The sequence below is a fragment of the Phyllostomus hastatus genome, unplaced genomic scaffold (genome assembly GCF_019186645.2).
Source record: "Phyllostomus hastatus isolate PE091 unplaced genomic scaffold, TTU_PhHast_1.1 phas_contig_137, whole genome shotgun sequence".
Lineage (NCBI taxonomy): Eukaryota > Metazoa > Chordata > Mammalia > Chiroptera > Phyllostomidae > Phyllostomus > Phyllostomus hastatus.
The window spans coordinates 396,106-419,636 of NW_025333583.1; the positions used below are offsets into that span (position 1 = coordinate 396,106).

The 23,531-nt window shown below is 43.0% G+C and overlaps 1 protein-coding gene across 3 annotated transcripts in view; it reads right to left on the minus strand.

Moving 5' to 3' along the window:
• Positions 1–3,051: 3,051 nt before the first annotated feature.
• LOC123829407 (olfactory receptor 10A7-like) overlaps positions 3,052–23,531 on the minus strand; it is a 42,213-nt gene continuing 21,733 nt past the window's right edge. Inside the window, exons 1-3 of one of the 3 annotated variants that reach the window (XM_045855097.1) lie at positions 18,147–18,397; positions 14,992–15,139; positions 3,052–4,105 (exon numbers count right to left, since the gene is read on the minus strand). In XM_045855097.1, coding sequence (XP_045711053.1) covers positions 3,169–4,105; positions 14,992–15,071 — 1,017 coding nt within the window. In that variant the 5' untranslated portion in view covers positions 15,072–15,139; positions 18,147–18,397 and the 3' untranslated portion in view covers positions 3,052–3,168. Of the gene's footprint in view, positions 4,106–14,991; positions 15,140–18,146; positions 18,398–23,531 lie in introns of those variants that run through there. The other 2 variants (XM_045855115.1, XM_045855108.1) reach the window with 2 other exon arrangements.

The window sequence follows — 23,531 nt, forward strand, 5'->3', positions numbered from 1 at the left end:
TTGCAAATTGGAAAAAAGGAGGTGGTGCTTTGAATTCTCAGAGATGGGGTTGAAGGAAGAGGGAAGCCTTGGACAGAACATCCAGGGAGGAGATGAGCAGGACTTGAAGCCAAAATAGAATCCAGACATGACATGGAAGCCACTCGAATCTAAAAATAGTAGGGGCCTTGCCCCCCTATGTTCATTGCAGCATTATTTATAATAGCCAAGATCTGGAAACAACCCAAGTGCCCACCAGCAGATGAGTGGATAAAAAAGCTGTGGTACATTTATACAATGGAATACTATTCAGCCATGAAAAAGAAGGAAATCTTACCTTTTGCAACAACGTGAATGGACCTGGAGAGTATTATGCTAAGTGAAATAAGCCAGTCAGAGAAAGACAAACACCATTTGATTTCACACATAAGTGGGATCTAATGAACAAAATAAACTAACAAACAAAATAGAAACAGACTCATAGATACAGAGAACAGACTGACAGCTGTCAGAGGAGAAGGGGGTTAAGAGGCTGGGTAAAAAAGATGAAGGGATGAAGAAAAAAATATCCCCAAAACTCACAGACACAGACAATAGCATGGTGATTAGCAGAAGGAAAGGAGGAGAGGGGAGCTTGAAGAGAATACAGGCAGGATAAATGGTGACGGAGGGAGACTTGACTTTGGGTGATGAACAATTAATGTAATATACAGATGATGTATTATAGAATTGTACACTTGAAACCTGTATAATTTTATTAACCAATGTCACCCCAATTAACTTAATAAAAATAAAATAACTTTTTTAACCAAATAAATAAATAAATAAAAAGCAATGGAGGCCTAAGGATGGGAGAAGGTAGTCAAGGCAAAGGATAGGAAAAGGCTCTTTTCCACAAGCCAGGTGTCCGCACCCAAAGCAAAGTGAAGAACCAAGGCCCAGCAATTGGTCCCGAGCAATTGGTCCAGCTCTCAGTGATGATGAATAGATCACCCTGGGCCAAGCCGAGTATTTGGCAAATCTTTTTTTTTTTTAAGAAAATGATGCTGAAGAATTGTATACATATTCTTTTTTTTTAATATTTTATTTATTTTTTTTAGAGAGGGAAGGGAGGGAGAAAGAGAGAGAGAGAGAAACATCAATGTGTGGTTGCTGGGGGTCATGGCCTGCAACCCAGGCATGTACCCTGACTGGGAATCGAACCTGCAACACTTTGGTTCGCAGCCCGCGCTCAATCCACTGAGCTACGCCAGCCAGGGCTAAATCTTAAAGGGAAGGTCCTGACCTCCTAAGCTCCTGCAAGGCCTTTCTAGGCCTCAGCTTTTCCCATCTATAAATCAGGAATAGTAATACCTGCATTGGATCTCATGGATTGGCTCATTCAACCCACTTGTCACACTGCTTTTGGGGTAACTTCCTGTACTGCCAAGTCTTTGAAACTAAGAACTACGTTTCCCAGGCCACTTGTCTCTCAGGGTCTGAGTGCCAAGTATGTTCCCCCAAGCAGAGGCAATCATGTAAAATTGGGAGATAGACCATCTTCCTATTGCTGTTTCCAGGGGATCCCTGGTGGAAGCAGCTGCTTCACCTACAATCACAGCTGCTTGACCTCCGGTCAATCACAGTGGCTGACTCCCGACATCAAGCAGTGGTGGCGGCCCTGATATCCACTCTTCCAGCCCGTCCCATGGCTTTGTAAGCATCTAATTCCTGTATCGACTCCTTCCTGTTTAAAATATCTAGGGCAGGAATTCCTGTTTTTAGAAATGAATCCTGACTGGTTCACGAATGGATTGTTCATGTAAAGACATCTCATATATAAACTTCTGCAAAAGAATGTATTTCATACTGTTGCCTCAAACGTCCTTGGATTTAAATAATGATTTAAATAACGATTCTCATGTTTAAACCAGTTTGGTGTTCTCCTTATTGATGCCGTTCTCTCCGAGCACTGTTGACATGACACAGTTAAGGTTTTCTGGGATCCTGAATAGTAAATAGTGCATTTGTGTATTATGTTGAAAGGCAGAATATATTTCTATGCAACAATCATAATGCATCCATTGTACTTCTTCATACTTTATTTTACTGAGAAAATGACCCCTGAGATGATTTTGCCTCCTTCTTTCCTTTCTTAATATTAAAAACCCTAATTTTCAACTGGGGAAACTACTACTGAGCTAAAATTTATTCTCACTTTCCCTTAAAGCCAAGCATAGTCATATGATTAAATTTTGGCCAGTTAGATGTAAGAAAAAATGTTTTTGTGTAACTTCTAGCAAGTGTCTACAGAAGCAGAGTACAGACCCTTCTTTGCCTGTTACTCCTTCCTGTTGGTTGGAGTGTGAGTGTGATGACAGGAACACTAACAGCCATCTTGTGTCATGAGGTAGTGTACAAATTATGGCCAGGAAAAGAGAATGAGCCTCTTGCCTACAGAGGTGCCACATCGGTCTGGGTTGTGTACTTCCTGATTTCTTTTGCATAAAATAAACCAATCTCTAACTTTTTAAAGTTATTGCTATTTTATTTCTACTTTGTTATGATATGTACCTAAACCTACCCCTAATTAACATAAGGGGAACAGCCAAACTTCTTCCCTTCACATCAACCAGGGACTATTTCTCAGTTTCTAAAAATAGGAGTATTCTCAAAAGCTGCCCAACTGTTGAAACACAGTAAGGCATACTGCCAAAAATATTGATCTGGGTTTAGAATTAAAGACATAAAATAATTTCACTGAGGACTTATAAGTATATGCAACAGCAAAATGTGCTACCCAGATAAATAACTTTAACTTTCTAAAATTGTTTTAAAAATCAAGTCAACATACCAATTTTAGGTTGAGTAAAAGTCAAGTTCTTAGCCCTAGCTGATGGTCCATTTGGACTAGACTTATTGATTCAAAATGGCTGAGTTTTGCCCTGACCAGGTGGCTCAGTTGGTTGGAGCCTTGTCCTATACCCCAAAAGGTTCTGGGTTCAATTCCCAGTCAGGGTACATACCTAGGTTGCGGGTTCAATCCCTGGTCGGGGCACATGTAGGAGGCAATCAATCGATGTGTCTCTTATATCAATGTTTCTCTTACATTGATGTTTCTCTCTCTTTCTCCCTTCCTCTCCTTCCTCTCTAAAATCAATAAATATATCCTGAGGACTAAAAATCAAAGAAGAAAGGCTGAGTTTTTGTTTAAACTGGCCCTCTGTCATTCATTGTGTGACCACACCAAAACTGACAGCACATCCAATAATATAATCTGCTTCGAAGCTCCCTATTCCACAGCCCATAGATCAGAGGGTTAAAACACTGGGCAAAGGCAAAGACTCCAAAAAGCACCAGATTTAAAGCAGAGAAAAACTTTCCACAATTCTTTCCCAAACCTATGAACATCAAGGTTGGTATTACATGTAAGCTTATCTGCAATAAATGAATAAGGACTGTTTTCCTTGCTTTGATGTTCGACCTATTAAAATGGCCAGCACGTCTGCCTTCTTGATATATTAGAAAGTAACTTATAAGAATAATAGATAGAAGAAAGAGAAGGAAAACCATGGCAATGGCTCTGGAAGGAATACTGTTCAAAGTCACAGGGCAGAGGGGTTCAGATCTTAAAACAGCAACCGAAGTGGACTTGGTGCCCTCTATGATGAATAAGCAAACATTCTTGAATACAATGATTATCCAAGTCCCAGCCAGAATCTTATATTTAACTGACTCTACAACGGACACAGATGTCAATGGCCAGCAAATGGCCAGGTAAGTGTTGACAGCCATCAAGGCCAGAGTGAAGAGGATACCTTCTCCAAAACTTAGCTGGACCCCAAACACCACCCAGCACAGCACCACAGGACTGTTGGCCAGCAGGGCCCGCATCCCTTGGAAGACCACCCCCAGGCCACAGTAGGAGGAGATGCACATGAGGTGGTGGCAAAGGAGGATGTATCGGACCTCTTTCCTCAGTTTGGAATTCTGCGACACTATTGTGATGATGATGATTGTGATGAATGTGACAAAAGGGAGAGTGAGCACGTACACAGAGGCCTTCACTGTTGCTTCAAGCCTCAGCCAATCGGAGATGTTGCAGTGCTCAGAAGACAAGTTCATGATCTTCAGGGCAACTTGGTTCCTGCAGGGGAGAAGAACAAGAATGAATCTGGCTCAAGGTTTCTCGTGTGGTTTTCCTGCTCTCTGATTTGTGCACAGTCTCAAAGAACAGATCGCATGTTTGTCAGCATGGAAGATGATGATTTTAGATCATACTGACACAGATCAAAGAAACTGGAGAAGTCATCTGATGTCTACTCTTTATTTCAGGGGAGAGGCACACACTTAAATCGCCTAAAAGGAGGATTTAAAAGACATACTTTCCATACACATCAAATAGCACAAAATCAGGTCAAGATTGTACCCCTTGCACATCCTCTTCCATCTTTGGTGGCGAGAACTTTTTAAATTCAGAGCACAAAGTACAACATTGTAAAACTCAACTGGTTAAGCACCAAGCCCTTGTTAACACTTAGTGCTCGCAAAGGTCTAGGAAAGAAGTCAGGGCCAGAGCTGTCAGGAAGGCGGAGATGTCATTGGCGTGGAGACTTGAATTCATTTGGGTTCATAAGACATGAAAGGGTGATTAACAAACATGATGACAATCATGGGAGATACTCACTGAGTACTTTCTAGGGATCAAAACTGTTCTTAGAGCATATTCCTCACTAACCCCCGAGGATTTCTTTTCCACCACATGGTTCTATTATGTACTTTTCACAAACAAGGAAAGGGAGACTTTGGAGAGGCCAAGTAACTTGCTCCAGGCTGGGTGATTATTGCCTAGTGGGGCCAGGATTTGAATGTGGAGAACAACTCCAGAGCCTGTCTCTCAACCACTATACAAGGAAGTTTATGTCAAATGCAAGGCCAAATGAATGGATTCTCGGAGGCCTTCTTTGGCCAATGTCATTTGACCGGCCAACCCCATTTGCAGGAGTATTGCTTCTTGTGTTAAGAAGCTGGAAGACTGAATGTCTAGGAAGAGGCTGGTATCTCAGGATTGCTGAGGGACTGTGACCACTAAAATGGTAAGGTGTGTATAGAGCGTCAAAAATCTCAGCCATGCACAGCAACAAAGGGTACATGATGTGGCAGCCTAGGGAACCCCCAAATCACAGTCTCTTTGTTGTCTGTCTGGAAGTCTCTTGTAGACAAACCAACTGTTGCCCCCCCACCTGCACCCCATCCAAGGTCAGGAGCCCACCGTAGCCTTGCTGCCTGCTCCTGCATGACCCACATGATATCACCTCCTCCTCCATCCAAGTTGATTGGACCTGGGTGAGAGATCTGACTCGTGCAAAAATCATTCTGTAGTCTGTGCTGAGTTAAAATGTCTGTCTCCTAAAATTCAACCCCAGGGTTTTCACATAGAGAATGGAGTCCAGGTGTGATGATGTATAAGTGGCCTACCAGTCATTTTGGAGTACCGATGAGTAGAAGAGACAGGGAGAGGTAGGAGAGAAGCAGGGACAAGGGTGACCATGGAGCTCCTGAGAGGCCACAAAAGCCCTCGCAAGACAAAGAGACCAGCCTTGGCTCCTGAGCTTCTGATTCCACCGATAAGCTCTGCGTTTTCTGTCTTTGCACCCTAAAAACATAACACACCCCTCTATTATTTGAGCAAGCTTAAGTGGGTTTCTATTCCTTTATTCTGGCCCCTAGAGTCCAAACTATATAAAATAGACCCTGAAGAGGTACAATACATTTTATCGATTTCCTAAAGGTCATATCACAATGGAGACACAACTACTGCAACTTCCTGAGAATCTAAAATGTCATACTTCTTACAAAATCCCTTGCTGAAGGCATAATTTTTTTTCTGCATATTGTGTTGTCATCCTCTGTGGAGAATTTTCCCTGTCCTGATAGATTTTTTTTTTGCCTTTGTCATGCTGTTGAACTCCAGGCATCTATTTTCTCTGCCTCCCAGCTCTCCAGAGAAGGATAGAAATTGTAACTGCCATTGGCATACTCACTCTCAAGCTTCTTTTAGCTGTGGATTTTTCTTTTTTTATATATATTTTATTTATTTATTTTTAGAGAGGGAAAGGAGGGAGAAAGAGAGAGAGAGAGAAACATCAATGTGCAGTTGCTGGGGCTGTGGCCTGCAACCCAGGCATGTGCCCTGACTGGGAACCGAACCTGCGATGCTTTGGTTCACAGACTGCACTCAATCCACTGAGCTACGCCAGCCAAGGCTTAGCTGTGGATTTTTCAATCAAAATCTTACATGAGGATCCCTCAACAATAAACAGAAAAATGCACATCTGTCCACAATGAATGCCCCTTTTCAATCACTCCCTCCCAGAGCACACCCCTGCACCTGTCCTCAGGACACCACCACAGAAACGGGGGGCTCCCATGAAGACTATGAAAACCCTGGTAAGTTGGCACGAGCAACCTACCCTTGGACCTGGGGCATCACATGAACCGGCTCTAAGCTTAGATCTACTGCTCACAAGGAATATGAATGGACATTGAAATAGTCACACTTCTCTGGTCCTTGGTTCCTCGCATGACAGATGTGCAACATCACCAACCTCCACAACCTTTGTCCCTGTGTCTACGGAGTCCTCCTCACTTACATCCTCAGAGGCCGACACTTACCTTGGGCCTGGAGAACAAGATTGTTCTGCCTCTGCCCCAGAAGCTTTATCTTATTTCCCATGCTGGAGCCATAAATAGAACCCTGGGCTCTCTAGGACAGGGCCTGCCTTATCCTGCCGGGGACCCTGTAAGGACCTGACACCCAGCCTCTGAGCTCCAGGCTTAGGGTGGTCGCTGCTGGCAAGTTCCACAAGGGTGGAGGGCTCCCTCTCTGCTTGGGTCTCCCAACAACTCCCACTCCTAGGCTCAGTGTTGCCGGTTTGGGCCCAGCCTATGGGCTATACTCACCATTATGCAGTCTTGCTTCCCACCCACTATTCTGCCCAGAATCCCAGTTATCATCTGTAGCATCCCAGCTGGGTTCCTCCTGCTCAGCATGACTGCCCTGCACCAGGAGGAGGCCAGCCTGCCCCCCCTTCTCCCCCCACAACACACACACCTGTCCAGTTTATCCGACCGAACCTCCCCCATAGCAGTGAGCTGGGCTTGGCCCATCGTGTTCTAAGACTTGAAACCCTACACTGAGCATGAGTGAGTACCACTGTGCTTCTTCCTTTACAATACAATTCTAAAAGCTGTCTTTTTCCCCCTGAATTACTGCAGCTGCTGCTATAACAAAGGCGAAACCACCAACCTCCCTCCCTTCACATCTGAAGTGCTTTCAAGGAACTATTTATTGAGACCAAGCAAGGGCTACTTTTTTTGGATTTCCAGTATGTTTAACACACAAATCAATGGGGCACCTTGTTCATCATTTTACTCAAACCATCTTCATCAAGCACTGAAACTTAAACCACAGTCCTCAACAGTGAGGTTAAAGGCGGTAAAATACCGTCACTGCCATACGGAAGCTTCCTGTCCAGTGGAAAATGCAGAATACAATGTAATTAGAGAATAATAACACAAAACATCATGTCTACATTTACTCATGTACCAAGCATGTATGAAAGTTGGGTGTGCTCTTGGAGGATGGTTTAGAAATGGAGGGATCACTGAGGTAGTGAGAGAAAGCTACTTGGAGGAGGTGAGACTTGAACTGATCTTTCAAGGATGAAAACTAAAGCAAAGTAGGGTCAAGGGTGAGGTAGGGAGAGGGGAGGAGAGGTACAGATTCCAGGCAACGGAAAACCGTGGAAGCCAAGGTAGGGCCATAGCCGGTATGCTCCGGGGGCAATGAACAGATCAGTTTGGGCGGAGAGATGGTTTGTTTAGAGGACTAAGGACAGACTGAGGCCGTGACCAGATTTGGAGGGTCTTGATACCACTCCGAGGGTTAAAACTTATTTCGTAGGCCCTGCACGGTTAAAATTAGGAGCAGCACATGCCCTAGGTTAGGGGCCAACATGAGATCCGCCCTTGCTTTCCTAGTGGAATTTGACAGGCGGTCTGCAGAGCGGGCAGCTGGGCCAAGGAGACATTTGCACAACGAAGACATTGCTACCGCAGGGCGTGGCTCAGGATGCTTCTTGTACACAGGGAACCTTCAGGAGGCTGCAAATCTGTGCAATCAGCGAGGGCTACCGTCATTGCCTTTCACTGATTCATGACACCTCAGAAAGATCGGTAACTTATTCGGGATTGTGCAGCCAGAAAGAACCTCCCAATCTCCAAATTTAAATCCCTTTTCAGACGTATATTTGCATGTCAAGAGTTAATGGCAGCCAAACCCATATAATAATTCTTCATCTATTCATATTATTTCCACTCAAGGACAGTTCCTCGAGCCTTTTTCTTCGTCTCAAATCAAAAAGTGGGGAATACTTTTTCCTTCTGGCCCAAAATGTTCCTTTGGCCTCAGCTTTGAAATAACACCCTGGTGCTCAGGGGCTCCAGGAAAGAATGACATTATGTCCACAACTGCCCTGAAAAGTCCGAACCAGCCACCACCACTCCCTGCAAAACCCCCCAAAAGGAGGCAGATGTGTGGGGAGGGCTGGGTTGGGTCTTTTCCCTAAATTTTTTTTTATCTTCACCTGAGGACATTTTTTTTCATTCCTTCTTTTAGAGAGAAAGGAAAGGGGGAGAGAAAGAGAGAAAAATCAATGTGAGAGAGAAACATCGATTGGTTGCCTCTGTCCACACCCCAACTGGGGATCAAACCCACAACCTAGGTACATACCCTCACCAGGGACTGAACCCACAACCTTTTGCTGCATGGGACAACACTCTAAACACCTGAGCCACACTGGCCAAGGCGCATCCCTAATTTTTGTCCCTGCTTCCAACTTAGGACCAACCAGAGAAAGCCCAATATGTACCTCTAACCAGTCACATAGGATGCCCACTTCTAGCTGGCCGCCTAGAGCTTCCATCAGGGCAAACCTGGACCTTCCCCTTTGCCCACCAGAAAGCTTTCCCACTCCTCTTTCTGACTTGGGGCTTCCACCCACCCAGACCTCAGTGACGATCTGCCTCCCTTGCTACAGCGAGCTCTGAACAAGCAAGCCCCTGCTTCTCTCCTTTGGTTGGTCTTGGTTTATCCCCATCCCATATACGAAAATGGTGTTAGTGGTTCCACAACAGGACATTCACTTTGCTGAGGCACCTCTAGGAGCCCCTCTTCCTCTCCACCCTGCGCCCCTCCTGGTAAGGCAATTTGGGCGGCAGATCCCTGTTGGGGACAAGCAGCTGCTACCTTGGCCTCATCATGGCATCTGGTCACTGAATTGGGGCATTTCCCTCTTCCCTCACCTCCAAGGGTTCACAAAGCAACCATTCCTGAACAGACAGCCCGCCTCAGAAGAAGATCAAGTGAGTATTGGCTGTGTGCTAACATGAGTCGAAGGCCTGGAAGGGAGCCTATGAAAAGATTGTGTCGCAGACAAAATATAACAGTAGACAGCATGTGTCGATTGTTCACTGAGAGGGCTCTGGCGGGGGCTTACTTCTTTAATCTGCACCACCAGCCTATAAAGGAGGCACTATCATTATTCCCATTCTTCAGAAGAGAACACTGAGAGGTAGAGGAAGGAAGGGAGTTGACCAGAGTTAATTAGCTTGTGGCAGTGATACTGGAATTTGGACCAGGCGGTCCAACCCCAGGGGCCCGCTCTCTCCACCCTGGGCCAGGTGACACCATGTCAGCGAAGGTCAATATTTAAAGGTTGTGAAGAGCTCCCCACACTTCCACGCAGGGAGTTGCTGGGTAATGGTGAAGTCTGGCTTCAGACCAGCTCTTCTGACTTCTGAGATGACATTCTGTTATTGTTTTCTGTTCAGTTTTTTCCTAACAGTGCCTGATTGAACTGTGTGGATTAAATTATTTTAAAAAGAGAAAGGAAAAAAAGACTGAGCAGGTGTTCTGGTCTGAATTACGTCCCCACCAAATTCACATGTTGAAGCTCTAACCCCCAGAACCTTCAAACATGGCTGGATTTGAGGATAGGGCCTTGAAAGAGGTGACTAAGGTAAAACGAGGCCATGGGGGGGGGGGACCTCGTCCAATCCGATCAGTGCCCTTGTGTTCTTGCAAGAAGAGGACAGACATAAGGACACGCAGAGGGAGGCAAAAGAGGTGTGTGTGTGTGTGCACAGAGTAAAAGACCACACAAAGAGGTAGCAAGAGGAAGGTCACTTACAAGCAAGACAAGGAGAGAGGCCTCAGAGGAACCCAGCCCTGCCTGCACCCTGACCTTGGACTTCCAGCCTCCAGTCTCTCGTTTAAGCCACCCAGTCTGGTGTTTCGCTGTGGCAGCCCAAGCAGACTGATACAGCAGGGGAAAGCAGTTGCCAGCTATCACCTGATTTCAGGTAGCTGAGAATGGTTCCATGTGGGTCTAGCCAGACTACCGCCAGCGCTTACACCGGGAATTTCTGAAGAAGGAAAGACCTATGATCTCTGAGATGAAGGAGGACCTTTCCTTTCCGGACGCTCACAGACAGGCAGGCAGGCAGTGGCTGCGCCATGAGAGTCAGTGTGTGACTTGTCCCCAAAGGAAAGAACTCATCAGCAGAGAATAAACTTCAGAAATGATTTCAAGGGCTCAGGGGCTGCTGGCAGAGGGCACTGAGGAGAGTGGGCACTTCCAGAATGGCTCTTAAAAGCCTCTCTGAATGACCAGTGCTTCTCCCCCACAATAAACATGCCCCTCCTCTTTAAAGGTGTCTTCCCCTTTGCTCTAATGGTGGCCATACTTCTTTACTATTTTAAAAATCACCCCAGTCTGTGATGCTGAGGGGACCTCCTCTGTTATTCTCTTCAAAAGGGGAAGGAAGGAAGGGAGGGAACTGGTGTTTACTGAGCGCCAAGCACTTGACATCAAGAATGAGCACTTGCTAAGTGTTAGCCGTGATTGTTAACCAGCTAGAAACAGCACTCAGAGGTGATGCAGAGAACTGGGTGAAAATACAAAGCTTCTGTAGGTATATCCTGTGACTTCTGAAGACAGGAAAATTACATATTTTCTAATGAGTGCTTTTCCAGGCAGTTAACTTTTTAAAAGGAGTGTTAACCCCCTTTTTTATATATATAAAAGGGGGAATTCTAGCCCTGGCTGGCATTGCCCAGTGGATTGAGCATGGGCTGCGAACCAAAGTATCACAGGTTCGATTCCCAGTCAGGGCACATGCCTGGGTTGCAGGCCACGGCCCCCACAACCGCAACCACAACCGCACATTGATGTTTCTCTCTCTTTCTCTTTCTCTCTCTCTCTCTCTCTCTCTCTCTCTTTCTCCCTCCCTTCCCTCTCTAAAAATAAATAAATAAAATCTTAAAAAAAAATAAAAATAAAAAGGGAAATTCTCCAGCTTCGTCTTCCATTTTTACCTGGACAAAATTTTGATCAACAGACATTCTTCTAAGTACACATAACATTCTTGAATCTAAAGACCGGTTATTTTGCTTTAATAAAAACTTTTCCTTTCCTAAACTACTTAATTCTTAAAAACACATCTTAAAAAAGCAATGTACACATGCCTCCTTACTGAGCACCTTAAGATTCTAAAACACCAGGCTGCCCACGGACGTGGACAGGGTGAAACAAATTCACAAACTTGGAATATGCCTAAATATTTAAATATTTAGAAAGGAAGTACTGGAAAGGAGTTAGCTCATAAAAATAGTAATGAAGCTCCTTTCTTTTTTTTTTAATATTTTATTTATTTATTTTTTAGAGAGGGAAGGGAGAGAGAGAGAGAGAGAGAGAGAAACATCAATGTGCGGTTGCTGGGGGCCGTGGCCTGCAACCCAGGAATGTGGCCTGGCTGGGAATCGAACCTGGGACACTTTGGTTCCCAGCCCGTGCTCAATCCACTGAGCTACGCCAGCCAGGGCTAAAGCTCCTTTCATTTTACAAGTTAGATAATGATAAGTGTGTATGATCCAAGTTCCTGCAGTGACAATGACATCTGTGTACACAAAGAGGGCACAAGTTCCCAGCACATTTCACTGTCTTATCTCCAGATACAAATAAGGCACAGGGTCATCCCAGGATTTCAGAAGATTGTTCCACACCAACTATGATGGTGTCATGTGATGGTGACATTTTTCATGCATCTTAGAAACTTAAATAATGAATTTATATTAAATTATGGTATACTGATTAAAACAAAACAGTCATTCAATTCTATTAGGATGACGCTGTCTGCATGGGCATGGGACTAACCAAGAAACAACAGTGGCAGAGATGGACACGTGATAAATTCCAGCTACCTATGTGTCCCAAGCATAAATCCAAGTGCTGAGGACTTGGAATGCACAGTAACCAAGAAACACCAAGCCTCTGACGTCATGGAGCTTACACAGTCCTGAATCTTCTGACAGTTACTCAGTGGGCTGTAAGCAAGTAGACTTTTCCTTGTCCTCCCTTCTCTCCAGATGCCAAAGGTCAATATGATGTCTATTAACCACAAAGAACAAACAGCTCTCATTCCGCTGCTGAGAAAACGATTCATTGCCAATCCTATTCCTCCGCATCTAAGAGATTTTTTCCTTTGGTCTATTGGCTTTTGTCTAACAAGAGTTCATCCTAGCCCTGGTTGGTGTGGCTCAGTGGATTGAGTGTCAGCCTGCAAGCTGAAAGGTTGCTGGTTCAATTCCTAGTCAGGGCACATCCCTAGGCTGGGGGCCAGGTCCCCACTGGGGGCATGGGAGAGACAACCAATTGTTTCTCTTGCACACCAGTGTTTCTCTCCCTCTTTCCTTCCCTCCATTCCCCTTTGTAAAAACAAATAAATAAAATCTCTAAAAAGCAAAAAAGAGTTCATCTTGTAGCATTTTCTTTTGAAATACACTGAAGCTATTTTTAATGTTGCATGACAGCAAATGCTAAGTTAGCAAAAAGTTATTTTGCCTGCATATGACTTTAACATTATTAAAGCTTACAAAATAATACATAGCAGAGGAATATATATGTCTCTCAACAGATGCAAAAGAAAAGCATATTGAGACGCCAGTATATACCAACTGTATACACTGCGTATAACACCAAGAAAGTGCTAAGTGTTAGTAAGAATCTGGAGCGATGGGACATGCTTCTTTTTGGAGGGAATATACATGTTAAAATCACTTTGGAAAAGTGGTCATTTCTTATCAAATTAAACATATCTTACCATGCAGCTGAACAAGTGGTCATTTAGATATTCATCTAAATTTACACAATGGAAAAAAAAAACATGCCCATACAAAATCTATATAGAAATACTATTTGCAATAGTTTCCAACTGGAAATACCTAAAAGGCCCATGAAATGTGAATTTACAGGAACTGTGGGAAATCCACACTACAGAATACTACTCAGCAATAAAATGTAATGAAGCATCAATGTATGCAACAATACAAATTTCAAAAAAATTAGTTGAACAAAAGAAATCAAACTCAAAAAAGTACATATTGCATGAGTTCATTTACATAATATTTTAGAACTGGTAAAATTAATCCATAAGTATAGAAAGCCCATGAAAGGCATGGAAAGATGGGGGAATGGCATGTCCAAAAATAATAATAATAATAATAATACATAGCAGCCAAATGGTGGGTTTCATGTTGTGCTACCAGGCAGTCCTCTACTCATAGTCAACGGTTTCCTTTCATTGCACAATTAAGAGAGTTGCCCCATCCTAAACAATAAGACATGCCCTTCTGTCTCAGCAGACCACGCCTGGCTTTAGCCGTAAACCAAATGCTTCATCATCAGTACAATCTTGGCAAAGTAGAAACAGGCAGATTCCAAGAAGTGCTTTGGTTTTTTTCTCTCTGACTCAGCATTGAGGATTATTGTAAACGTCTGTCAGATTCAATTCTACAATATTTCCCCAAATTAAGGTGCAATTTAGTTACAGCTCTTCTTACTAACCTTTTTTATGTGCTGTAATTTGTTTTGCTAATGAAAAAGAACTCCTGTAGTTTTGAAATCTACACACAATATATACTGCTTGGTTAAATACCCCTGTCTAAGAATTCCTAGGTATCTTTGCACCATTCATATTACACATGTCCTCCAAATTCAGCTTCCTGGACCGAAAGACTATGATTGTAAATAAATCTTAAAATCGAAAGTGAAAACTCATGGAATGCCTTGACCTTTTGCCTGCTCTAAGAACTTTTACTTAGCACATAATTCATTATTAACTTGAACTTTTACTTAATTATATAATGGATTTCTCTCAGTTGTCAGAACTTACAGATTTACAAAGTTTCTTTGACTGTGATATAAGCCCACCAATCACAGCAAATTCTCTATTCCCACTGGGATGGACTTGCATGTTTTCATAGCAAAGTCCACTGTGTCATGTCATTAAAGCTCTCAGTTGATTTCAGTATCATTTATATTTGTTTTTTAGAACACGCAAAGAATTTTGAATCCCATTTATTGAAAAAAATGGCTATTTCCATATTTACCCTTGTGATTATCATTAAATACAACCATTATATTTACCTTTTTATTTGATGGACTTATTCCCAAATAGAAAAATTTTATAGTCACTAATGTTACTTTTTTTGTAAACATTACGTGTAACTGTATTTTGCATTTTTCAAAAGACCTCACATTCTAAGTCTTGGTGACAGAGAAAATTATTGACTTTGAAAGCCCTAGATATATTATCAATAAACTACTTTTGAATGATCCAAACATTTTTAATCAGATTTTTAAAATTTATGCCCACATCCTAATTTCTTTATTTATACATTCACTCATTCATTCCTTCAATACACATACACTGTGCACCTAAGCACCTGTGTCAGGCACCATGCCAAACGCTGAGCCTGCAGAGATGAATGAGATATGGTGTCTGTCCTCAAGGTTTGCTTTATTGATGTGGGAGGGTGATAAACACAGGTATTGTTTATGAGCAAGGTGGTAAAAACAGAGATCAATTTCACATATTTGGAATGGGAGAAAATGTATGAAGACCACAAACCTTTGGCTAGAAAAAGACGAATTCCTTTCTCCGTCTTTCAAGAAGAGGATCTGTGGAAGGTATTGTTCCTTCTCTTGCATAGGAAACTAGAGTGGGTGATGTTGAGATGATTCCCAGCTGGTACAGACATTGGGCTAGCAGGAGCTTCCTGGGAAAAGGAAGGACACAAAAAAGTTTAGTAAGACTGTTTGAGAAACACAGAGGAGAGTAAGGAAGCCCTCTAGAAAATCACAGCTGTGAAGAGAAAAAAAAAAGTTGACCCTATGGGTAGAAAACGAGGGCAAATCTGATAAAGTAAACTTATAGGTAACACCTGAAGAAGAAAAACAAAGAAGAAATTATCTAAATTCAGAAACCTATGTTTGAAGGAGACAGTTAGCTAGATCAATACCCTGGCCAATATGGGGATTTGACCCAAACAACTAATAGGTTTTCAGTGCCGTCGGGATGCAGACATATGGAGAAACTGCCCCATCAAAGAACAGATGAGCAGTCATCACAAGTATTCTCAGTGTATGATACAACTGGATGAATCTCAATGACAACACAAGTACAGGTTGCGAGGCCTCCTGGGAGGTGACAGGGGGACTTAGATAAGGCTGAGACATATAAACCCTCGTGGTATGTATCCAACAAATGCATGGCAGTGTCACTCTAGTCTAGTGATTCCAGCTCTAGCACCCAAAGAACCTTCCAATGGAACTTCCTTTTCACCACGTCCTTGGCCACTCCAACCACCCACATCCATTGGGTCAGGCCACACAGAATAACAGAGAATTTGGAATTCTCCACTACAGCAAACTCTGCTGAAGAAAGAGGCTCATATTGCCATTCCCTGGTTCTTGCCAAGTTTACATGACTCATATATTTACCTTGATTCAGATTCCCAGCCTGCCCTGATTTTAAATGTGTGTTTGCCATTTAGTCTATGTCTTGACTTCCTAAATTCCTGGTCTTAAAACATTGAATATTATTTCTGGATGATCCAAGAGTTGGGATCATATAACACCACTGGCTCTTTCAGAGTTGTCAGAGTGGTGCCATGAAAATCCTGGACCCCACGGCAACACAACCTGCGCAGAAGGCAAGCGCAGCTATTAAAAAAAGGTGCAGTCTCTAGACAGGGGACTACAGGCGTTAAGAGAGGTGAACCAGAGTGAGTGCAGACCAGGCTGGAGACTTCAGTTTTTGTGACCAGAGCTGTAAGAAGCCACCTAACTCAAGAGGGATGTGCTATGTCAAGGTGGCCCTCCCAGAAATAATGCATCCTACCCCAAGACTTAGAGATGGTTTGCTGATGAGATTAAGTAAGGTGCCTCACTGTATCACATCAGGAGGTGACTAATTTGATCCTGGAAATGTAATCCATGGAAACCATTTAGTGTATTTGTAGGTTCAACAGAGAAATAACGAAATGAAAGCTGAAAATAAAAGGATGCTTGTTCCCTTGGAAGCAATAAAAAGCAAAGAATAAGAAGTTAATAATACATGACCAACGCTGAAGAAGAAAGTGGGTCCTGATTAATGTAATATCCTGACCCACTGAACAAGAAGATCTCATTAGCTGAGAGATAATCATGAGGTTGCCGTAGCATTATTATTTTATTCAATGAATATCTACTTTGTGCCAGAGTACTGTGAAGTGTCTCTAGTTAGTTAAGTGGGAAAATAAACCAGAATCCTTACAATTGTGGAGCTTACAGTCTTTTAGGGAAGACAGATATGTAAGCAAATAGTTTCAATACTACGAGTTAAGTGCTTCAAAGTACCATGGAAACCTAGAGGAGGAAGTCTAGTATTCCTAGAAGGGTCAGGGAAAACTTCTCAGAGGACAGTGACTCTAGAAAATAACAATTCATCCATCCAGCTAGCCAGCCTTTCACCCCTCCATTCCTCACATATGTACTGAGTACCTCTGCCTATTCTGGATGTTGAGGATACAACTTTGAACAAGGCCAACAAGTCCGTACCTCAGTGAAATTTACATTCTGGTAGGGTGTGGATGATATTAGCAGTGGACACACAGATGGGCTCCTTAAGACCCTCTAATATTCGCCTTCTGGCCTCATCCCTCTCCCACATGTATTTTCCTACTGAGACAGGGTGCCCTGACTGCTCACAGTGGAACATTTTGCTCTTTGTGGTAAGTATAGCTCTCATCATGAAACTATTATTGGAGAAATTCCCAGAAACTCAGTTCTTCTTGCTGACACAGTAAAGAATTACAGATCAGAAAGCCCGTTAATATGCAAGCAAAGTGTGTTAGTACTAAGTTCTAATGGGAGAGCAAGAGCAAGGGTGGCAAGAGCAGGGTGGCCCGAGGCCAGGTAGCCAAAAAGGGGGTGGCCAGGGGCCCAGTGGACAGAGGCCCCCCCAACCAGAGGCCAGCTGGACAGGCTCCCTGCCCAAGCTCCCACAGTGTGGCGAAAGAGCCAAGAGAGCCCTTTGCTCTGAGGACTTATACGGTTTGTGGGATGAGGGTGAGGGAGCTACATATTGATGGACAGGTAAAGGCAGTGCCAGCTTTCCTGGGAAGACATGGCTACTCAAACACAGGTATGTCTGGGGGTCTGTTAGCCTGAATCCTTATCTTGCTCCAGACTCCATTTGTTCATTTTGCACTCGGGACAGGAGGCAGGCAATTAACCAAAATTGTTTTATGAGCTTTTCTTCAGGCACTGTGAACCTTCCCCTCCCACCTCCCTTCTTAGTCCTAGGATGCATCCACAGTCTCAAAGGTTTCCTTTTCCCAGCTAGTGGAGATGATATACACAGAGTTTCAAGGGTTCCCCCCTTCCGGTACTATCATAGATTTGCTTGTTGTTTGGAATGCCTGGCAACCTGATGGAACCAGGCTCAGGACTGCTGGGTCGATGAGTGAGACACGTCTTCCTTTGCTTCTAGCCTCCTGCATTCAGTTCTTTGTTAGAATGTCATGGTGAGGGCCCTGCCTTTATTTCCCTCTGGCCGCTCATTCCTAGCTGCTATGTAACAAAACGAAGATGCCAGCTGATTGCTTACCATCACAATGGAATAAGTCCAGAAGGGAATGATCAGATAAAATCAAGTTTCTGAAACTGCAACACTGAGAATCGATTTCACAGAGAAATAAAAGTGAGAAATGAGATGTCGAGACTGACATGAACAATCCTTACCTTACTTTCCCAATGGAGATCTTTCCTGCCAATGGAAAAAAATGAGTTCTCTTCCCCAGGAAGAGGTTGGTGGAAAATCAACAAGAGTTTCTCTGTGAATCCCAGGAAGAACTTCAATGCCCAGCAGCTAACAGAAGTGGTTCAAGGGACATACCCCATTTCGCAGTCTCCCAGGACACTACAGCCCCTTCAATGGTGCCTGCAGCAAGTGTTACACTGACTCGCAGCGCAGAGAGCTGCCAGACCCCAGAGACAGCCAGAGACTCTGCAGTACCCACTTCCTGAAAGAACACTCAATGCCTTCTCTCCAAGAAGGAAGTGAGGGACCCCAGGGCTCAGCGCCTCCCCTTCTGCACACAGTGGTCCCTCTGCAAAGAGACACATGACCTCTGCATCCTTCTAGGATTGGGGCCCCCTTCATGGCCTTTCCCTTGAAGGTGACAAGGGAAAATGTTTCTAGAGAAAGCAAACAAGCCCCCCCCCCACTCCCCCGGCTCAAACCAACATAAGTGAAAAAATCAAGCCACAGTGGTTTTAAGCCAGAATAGCCTTCAGAGACCTCAGGCTACTCCTATAGAAATGACCACAATTTCCTTACAGAAACAAGAGAAAGGAAGTTAGAGGCGTCTGCAAGGCACAGTTGGTATCATTTTGAAAACTCATAGTTCCTCTTTTAAATCCCTCAACCTACTAATTTTAAGTGTTATATACCAGCTTTTCCTGATCTTTATATCCTTCATTTCTTTTTTTAAATTTTATTTAATTATATTTAGAGAGAAGGGAAGGAAGGGAGAGAAACATCAATGTGTGAGAGATACATCGATTGGTTGCCTCCTGGCCCGCAACCCAGGCATGTGCCCTGACTGGGAATCAAACCAGCAACCCTTGGGTTCCCAGGCCCAGACTCAATCCACTGAGCCACACCAGCCAGGGCAATCTCCTTCATTTCTTTTTGAAGTTATTCAAGTAATACACATTTGTTGTCAAAGTATAAAACACAGATAAGCATAAAAAAGAAAATTAAAAATTCCCTATGATTCCAACACCCGAAGAAACCACTGCTGGCACCTTGGCCACCATCCTTCCAGCCTTGTTTCTGCGGTGAGGTGGCTGTTAGGATGAGCTCTCAACATCTGTTCCACCCCACACCACTGTGGGACATTCGTGCAGCTTGAAGGACATTAACCTGATCCCCAGCTCTGACATAGATCCTGATTTGGCAAAACAAAATTTCCATAATCTATGACCTTGACACTATGCTTACCTTAAGGACCAGCACCTAACCCAGACCTAACCCAAGCGATACAAAGCATTTGCCTCACTGCCAAAAAGAGGCACGTGATCAAGACGGTCCAATCAGAGGGAAGCCTAGGATTCCTGCCACGGCTGGGGGAGAGAGACCCCTTTCTGCGTGTGAACCAAACGGTCCTGGAAGTTGCTGGCAGCCACCTTGCCGCAACAAGACAAACCCCTTCGGGTGAACGCAGATGGTTCCAAGGGCCAAAAACGTACTTAAAAAATCAGTTGTTAAAGAACTTTCTGAGCTGCTAAATTAAATTGACACCAGAACCTGTCTGACTTCTGGAGTTTCTAGTTATACGAACCCCAAAAATTTGCTTGTTGAAGTCAGTATAAATTGAGTTTTTTGTTTCTTGTAACTAAATGGTTCCTAAATGACTTGTGGAGGTACTTTTATTTTTAAATGTACATATTATTCATAATTTCCTATTTAAAAATACATCATGGTCATCTTTCCTTCTTAAGATGCACTTTGACAAAATTATTAATTTCTTCAAAGTAGTCCACTATATGGACAGACTTTAAATTACTTATCCAAACCCCTATTGTGAAGAATGTCATTGTTTCTGGGTTTTTCTATATTATATAAACAATTCTGTGTCAAGTCTCCTAAATATTAGGGAACATACTTATCTCCTTAGGGTACATTTCTGATGTAAAGTTTCTGAGTCAGACTATGTGCTATTTAAAAGGGGTTTGATTCCTATTGACAAAACCCCTCCCAAAAGATTGTTTCAACTATATTCCTACCAACAGAGCACAAGAATGCCCCCCAAAACTTCCTCCCTCCTTATCCTCCCAGCCCAGAGCCCTCAACACATATGAAGTTTCAACACAAAATCTCTGTGATAAATGGCTCCCATCACTGTTTAATTCACATTTTAAAAAACCATATAGAGCGCTTGTAGTGTTTAATTTTTCATATATTTATTCACTTGCTGTATTGTTCCTTTTCTGAATTTCCAGGCACTTTTCCCATTTTAAATTGAAGCACTTGTTTATTTTTATATTTTAAAAGTAAAATATAGACTTAATTATCTTTTAATTAAAGAGAAATGCTTTTTAAAAAGAGTTACTATATGATCTAGCCATTTCATTTTAAGATATATGCCCAAGAGAATTGAAGACATACATCCACCCAAAAACTTGTGCAGAAATGTTCACAGCCACGTGATCCATAATAGTCAAATAGTGAAAACAACCCAAGTCTCCACCAACTGATGGCAGACAAACAAAATGGGGTATATTCATGCAACGGAGTATTATTCAGCCGTAAAAAGGAATGATATTTCCTACAACATGTCTGAGTCTTGGAAACACTATGCTGAATGAAAGAAGCCAGAAATAAAAGTCATATATTATATGATTCCATTTACATGAAGTGTCCAGATTGGTGGTAAATCTATAGTGGCTGCCAGGGTCTAGAGGAGAAGAGAATGGGAGTGGCTGTGAAATGGGTGTGAGCTTTCTCTTTTGGGTGATGAAAATGTTCTGAAATTGGATATTGGTGGTAGTTGCAAATGTGGGCATGTACGAAAAACAATTGAATTGTACACCTTAAAAAGGTAAATTTGTGATATGTGAATTATCTTCATTTTACTTTAAAGAAACAGATTGGGAAAAGAAAAAAAATTCTTGGAGACAACTGCACTTGAACAAAAATTTGTAAAAAATTAAAAAAGAAAACTTCTGCTCTTTAATGACATTACATTAAGAAAATGGAAAGACGAACCAGAGACTGGGACAAAACATAGATGTGATAAAAGAAAGGTAGCCAGAATGTAAACAAACTCTCAAAACACAATAAAGAAATGAACCATCCAATATTTAAAAAATCATAGAAGATTTGAACACTTTAACAAAAAAGAGAGAAGAAAGGCCAATAACACATGAAAAGATGCTCAACACCATTAGTCATTAGGAAAACAAGATTGAAGTACAATGAGCAAACCCTATACACCTGTCAAAATGTCTGAAATGGCAGAGGGAAAAATGACACCAGGTGCTAGCAAATATTTACGTAAATCACCTGCAACTGTCATGCACTGCTGGTAGCAATGTGATACGGTATCATCTATCAGTTTGGAACATCAGTTTGGCATTTTCTTTAAAAGTGTATACAGTTACCACATGACCCCACCATTTCACCTTTAGGTATTTACCCAAGAGAAATGAAAATATATATTCACACAAAAGCCTGTATGCAAATGATCACAGCAGCATTATGCATAATAGCCAAAAAGTGGAAACCATCCCAATGTTTTGTGAATGGAGAAACAAATCATGGTGTATTCATACCAAGAATACTATTCAGCAATAAAAAGGAATAGTTAACACTATAGTAATACTGACTGATACGCACAACATGGGTAAATCTCAAAAGCATTATGCCAAGTGAACGAAACCAGGCACAAAAAGATACCAAGTGAGTAATTCCATTTATATGATATTCTGGAAAAGCCAGAACTGTAGAGACAGAAGTCAGGTCAGTAGGGGAAGGAAAGACACAAAGGGGTGGAAGGGAACTTTTTTATGTTGATGAAATTGTTCTATATCTTGGTTGTGGTGGTGATTGTACAACTATAAACATCTATTAAAACTCGGAAGTATATGCTTCAAAGGGTAATTATTTACAGGATATAAATTATGTCTCAACAAACCCAATATTTTAAAAAATCAACTAATTTATCTATTGAATGTATTGGGGTGACATTGGTTAACAAAATTATATAGGTTTCAGGTGTATAATTCTACATCATCTGTATACTGTGCATTCACCGCCCCAAGTCGAGTCTCCTTCCACAGCTTTTTATTCCCCCTTTACCTTCTTCTACCACCCCTCACGCCCTTCCCTCTGGCAATTACCACACTGAAAATCAGCTATATTATTATTGAAACTTATTTTTGTAATTTGGGAAGAGTCCTACAAAACAGAAGGAAAGCCAGGAACATCTACTTCCTCAAAACTTACATTCACCATTTTCTAAAACACAATTAAATACCTATGAACATTCACACATCACCAGCTTGGTAAAAATTTTTAGCAACAGACTCTTTCCTTGTTGAGAAAGAAATTGGCTTTGCTACGGTTGCTGCTCCCTGTGCCTGCAGCCCAGTCACATTTGGGTTCATGCTGGCAACCTGGCTGTGAGGGCGGAAAGGATGTTTTAGGTGCTTCCCTTCTCAGAGGAAGTTGCCGTGAGCCATAGTGGAGAAAACCAGGAGAGATCAAATTAGAGCCAGCCCGCTCCCCTGAGAGGTGTGGTGGGTAGAATCTATGCTCTGCCCACACTCCTCCTGACATCTTCCCACTTCTCCCACTTGCGTGCCTTGCTCCCAGCAGGCAGCATCTGCTTCTCCTTGTTGGAGGGCCACCCTCAGGCTGCCAAAACTTGTACTTGGTAAACCAGGATGACCCTGGGAAGATTTCACTCCCCTGCGGGACAGTCCCTAACTGGTGACTGGCACATTAAGGACAGCTCCTTTGCCCCTGTTGAAGGCAACACCAATGTCTATTTTACACCAGTGCCTTTCACACTTGTATGCTCATAGGAATTGGCTGAGGATTGAGTCCAAATGCAGATTTGCTGCGGGAAGTCTCAGAGTCTCCAGCTGTAATAAGCTCCCGGGTGTGGCCCAGGCTGCCATTCATACACCCCACCTTAAGCAGCAGAGGTCTCTTTTCAAAGCTCCTTGCGGGATCTAGCCAAAGCCGGCAACAAAAAGGTGTCTACACTCTGTGGTCTACTAGAGCAAGAGTCAATACCCCAGGAACCAAATGTGGCGAGGGTAACATGGAGAAGATGGGGTCCCATAGGCAGGCTGTAGAAGTTCCGGAAGCACCCCAGATTTAGCAGTGATTCAGGTGGCATTCCCGTGATGAAGACGTATTTGTGGGCCGAAAGACCTAAGAAACCCCTGCCCCGGCACTGTGGAGAGAGAGGCAACACTCCGAAACCTGTCTTTGAGCTGTGGGGGAGGGGCAGTGAGTGAGGGGAGTCGGGGCCCTGAGCGCACTCTGGGGTTGGGAAGGATGCGCTGTGCCTTGCAGCAGGAGAACCAAGGTGGGTTTTACACCATTTCAAA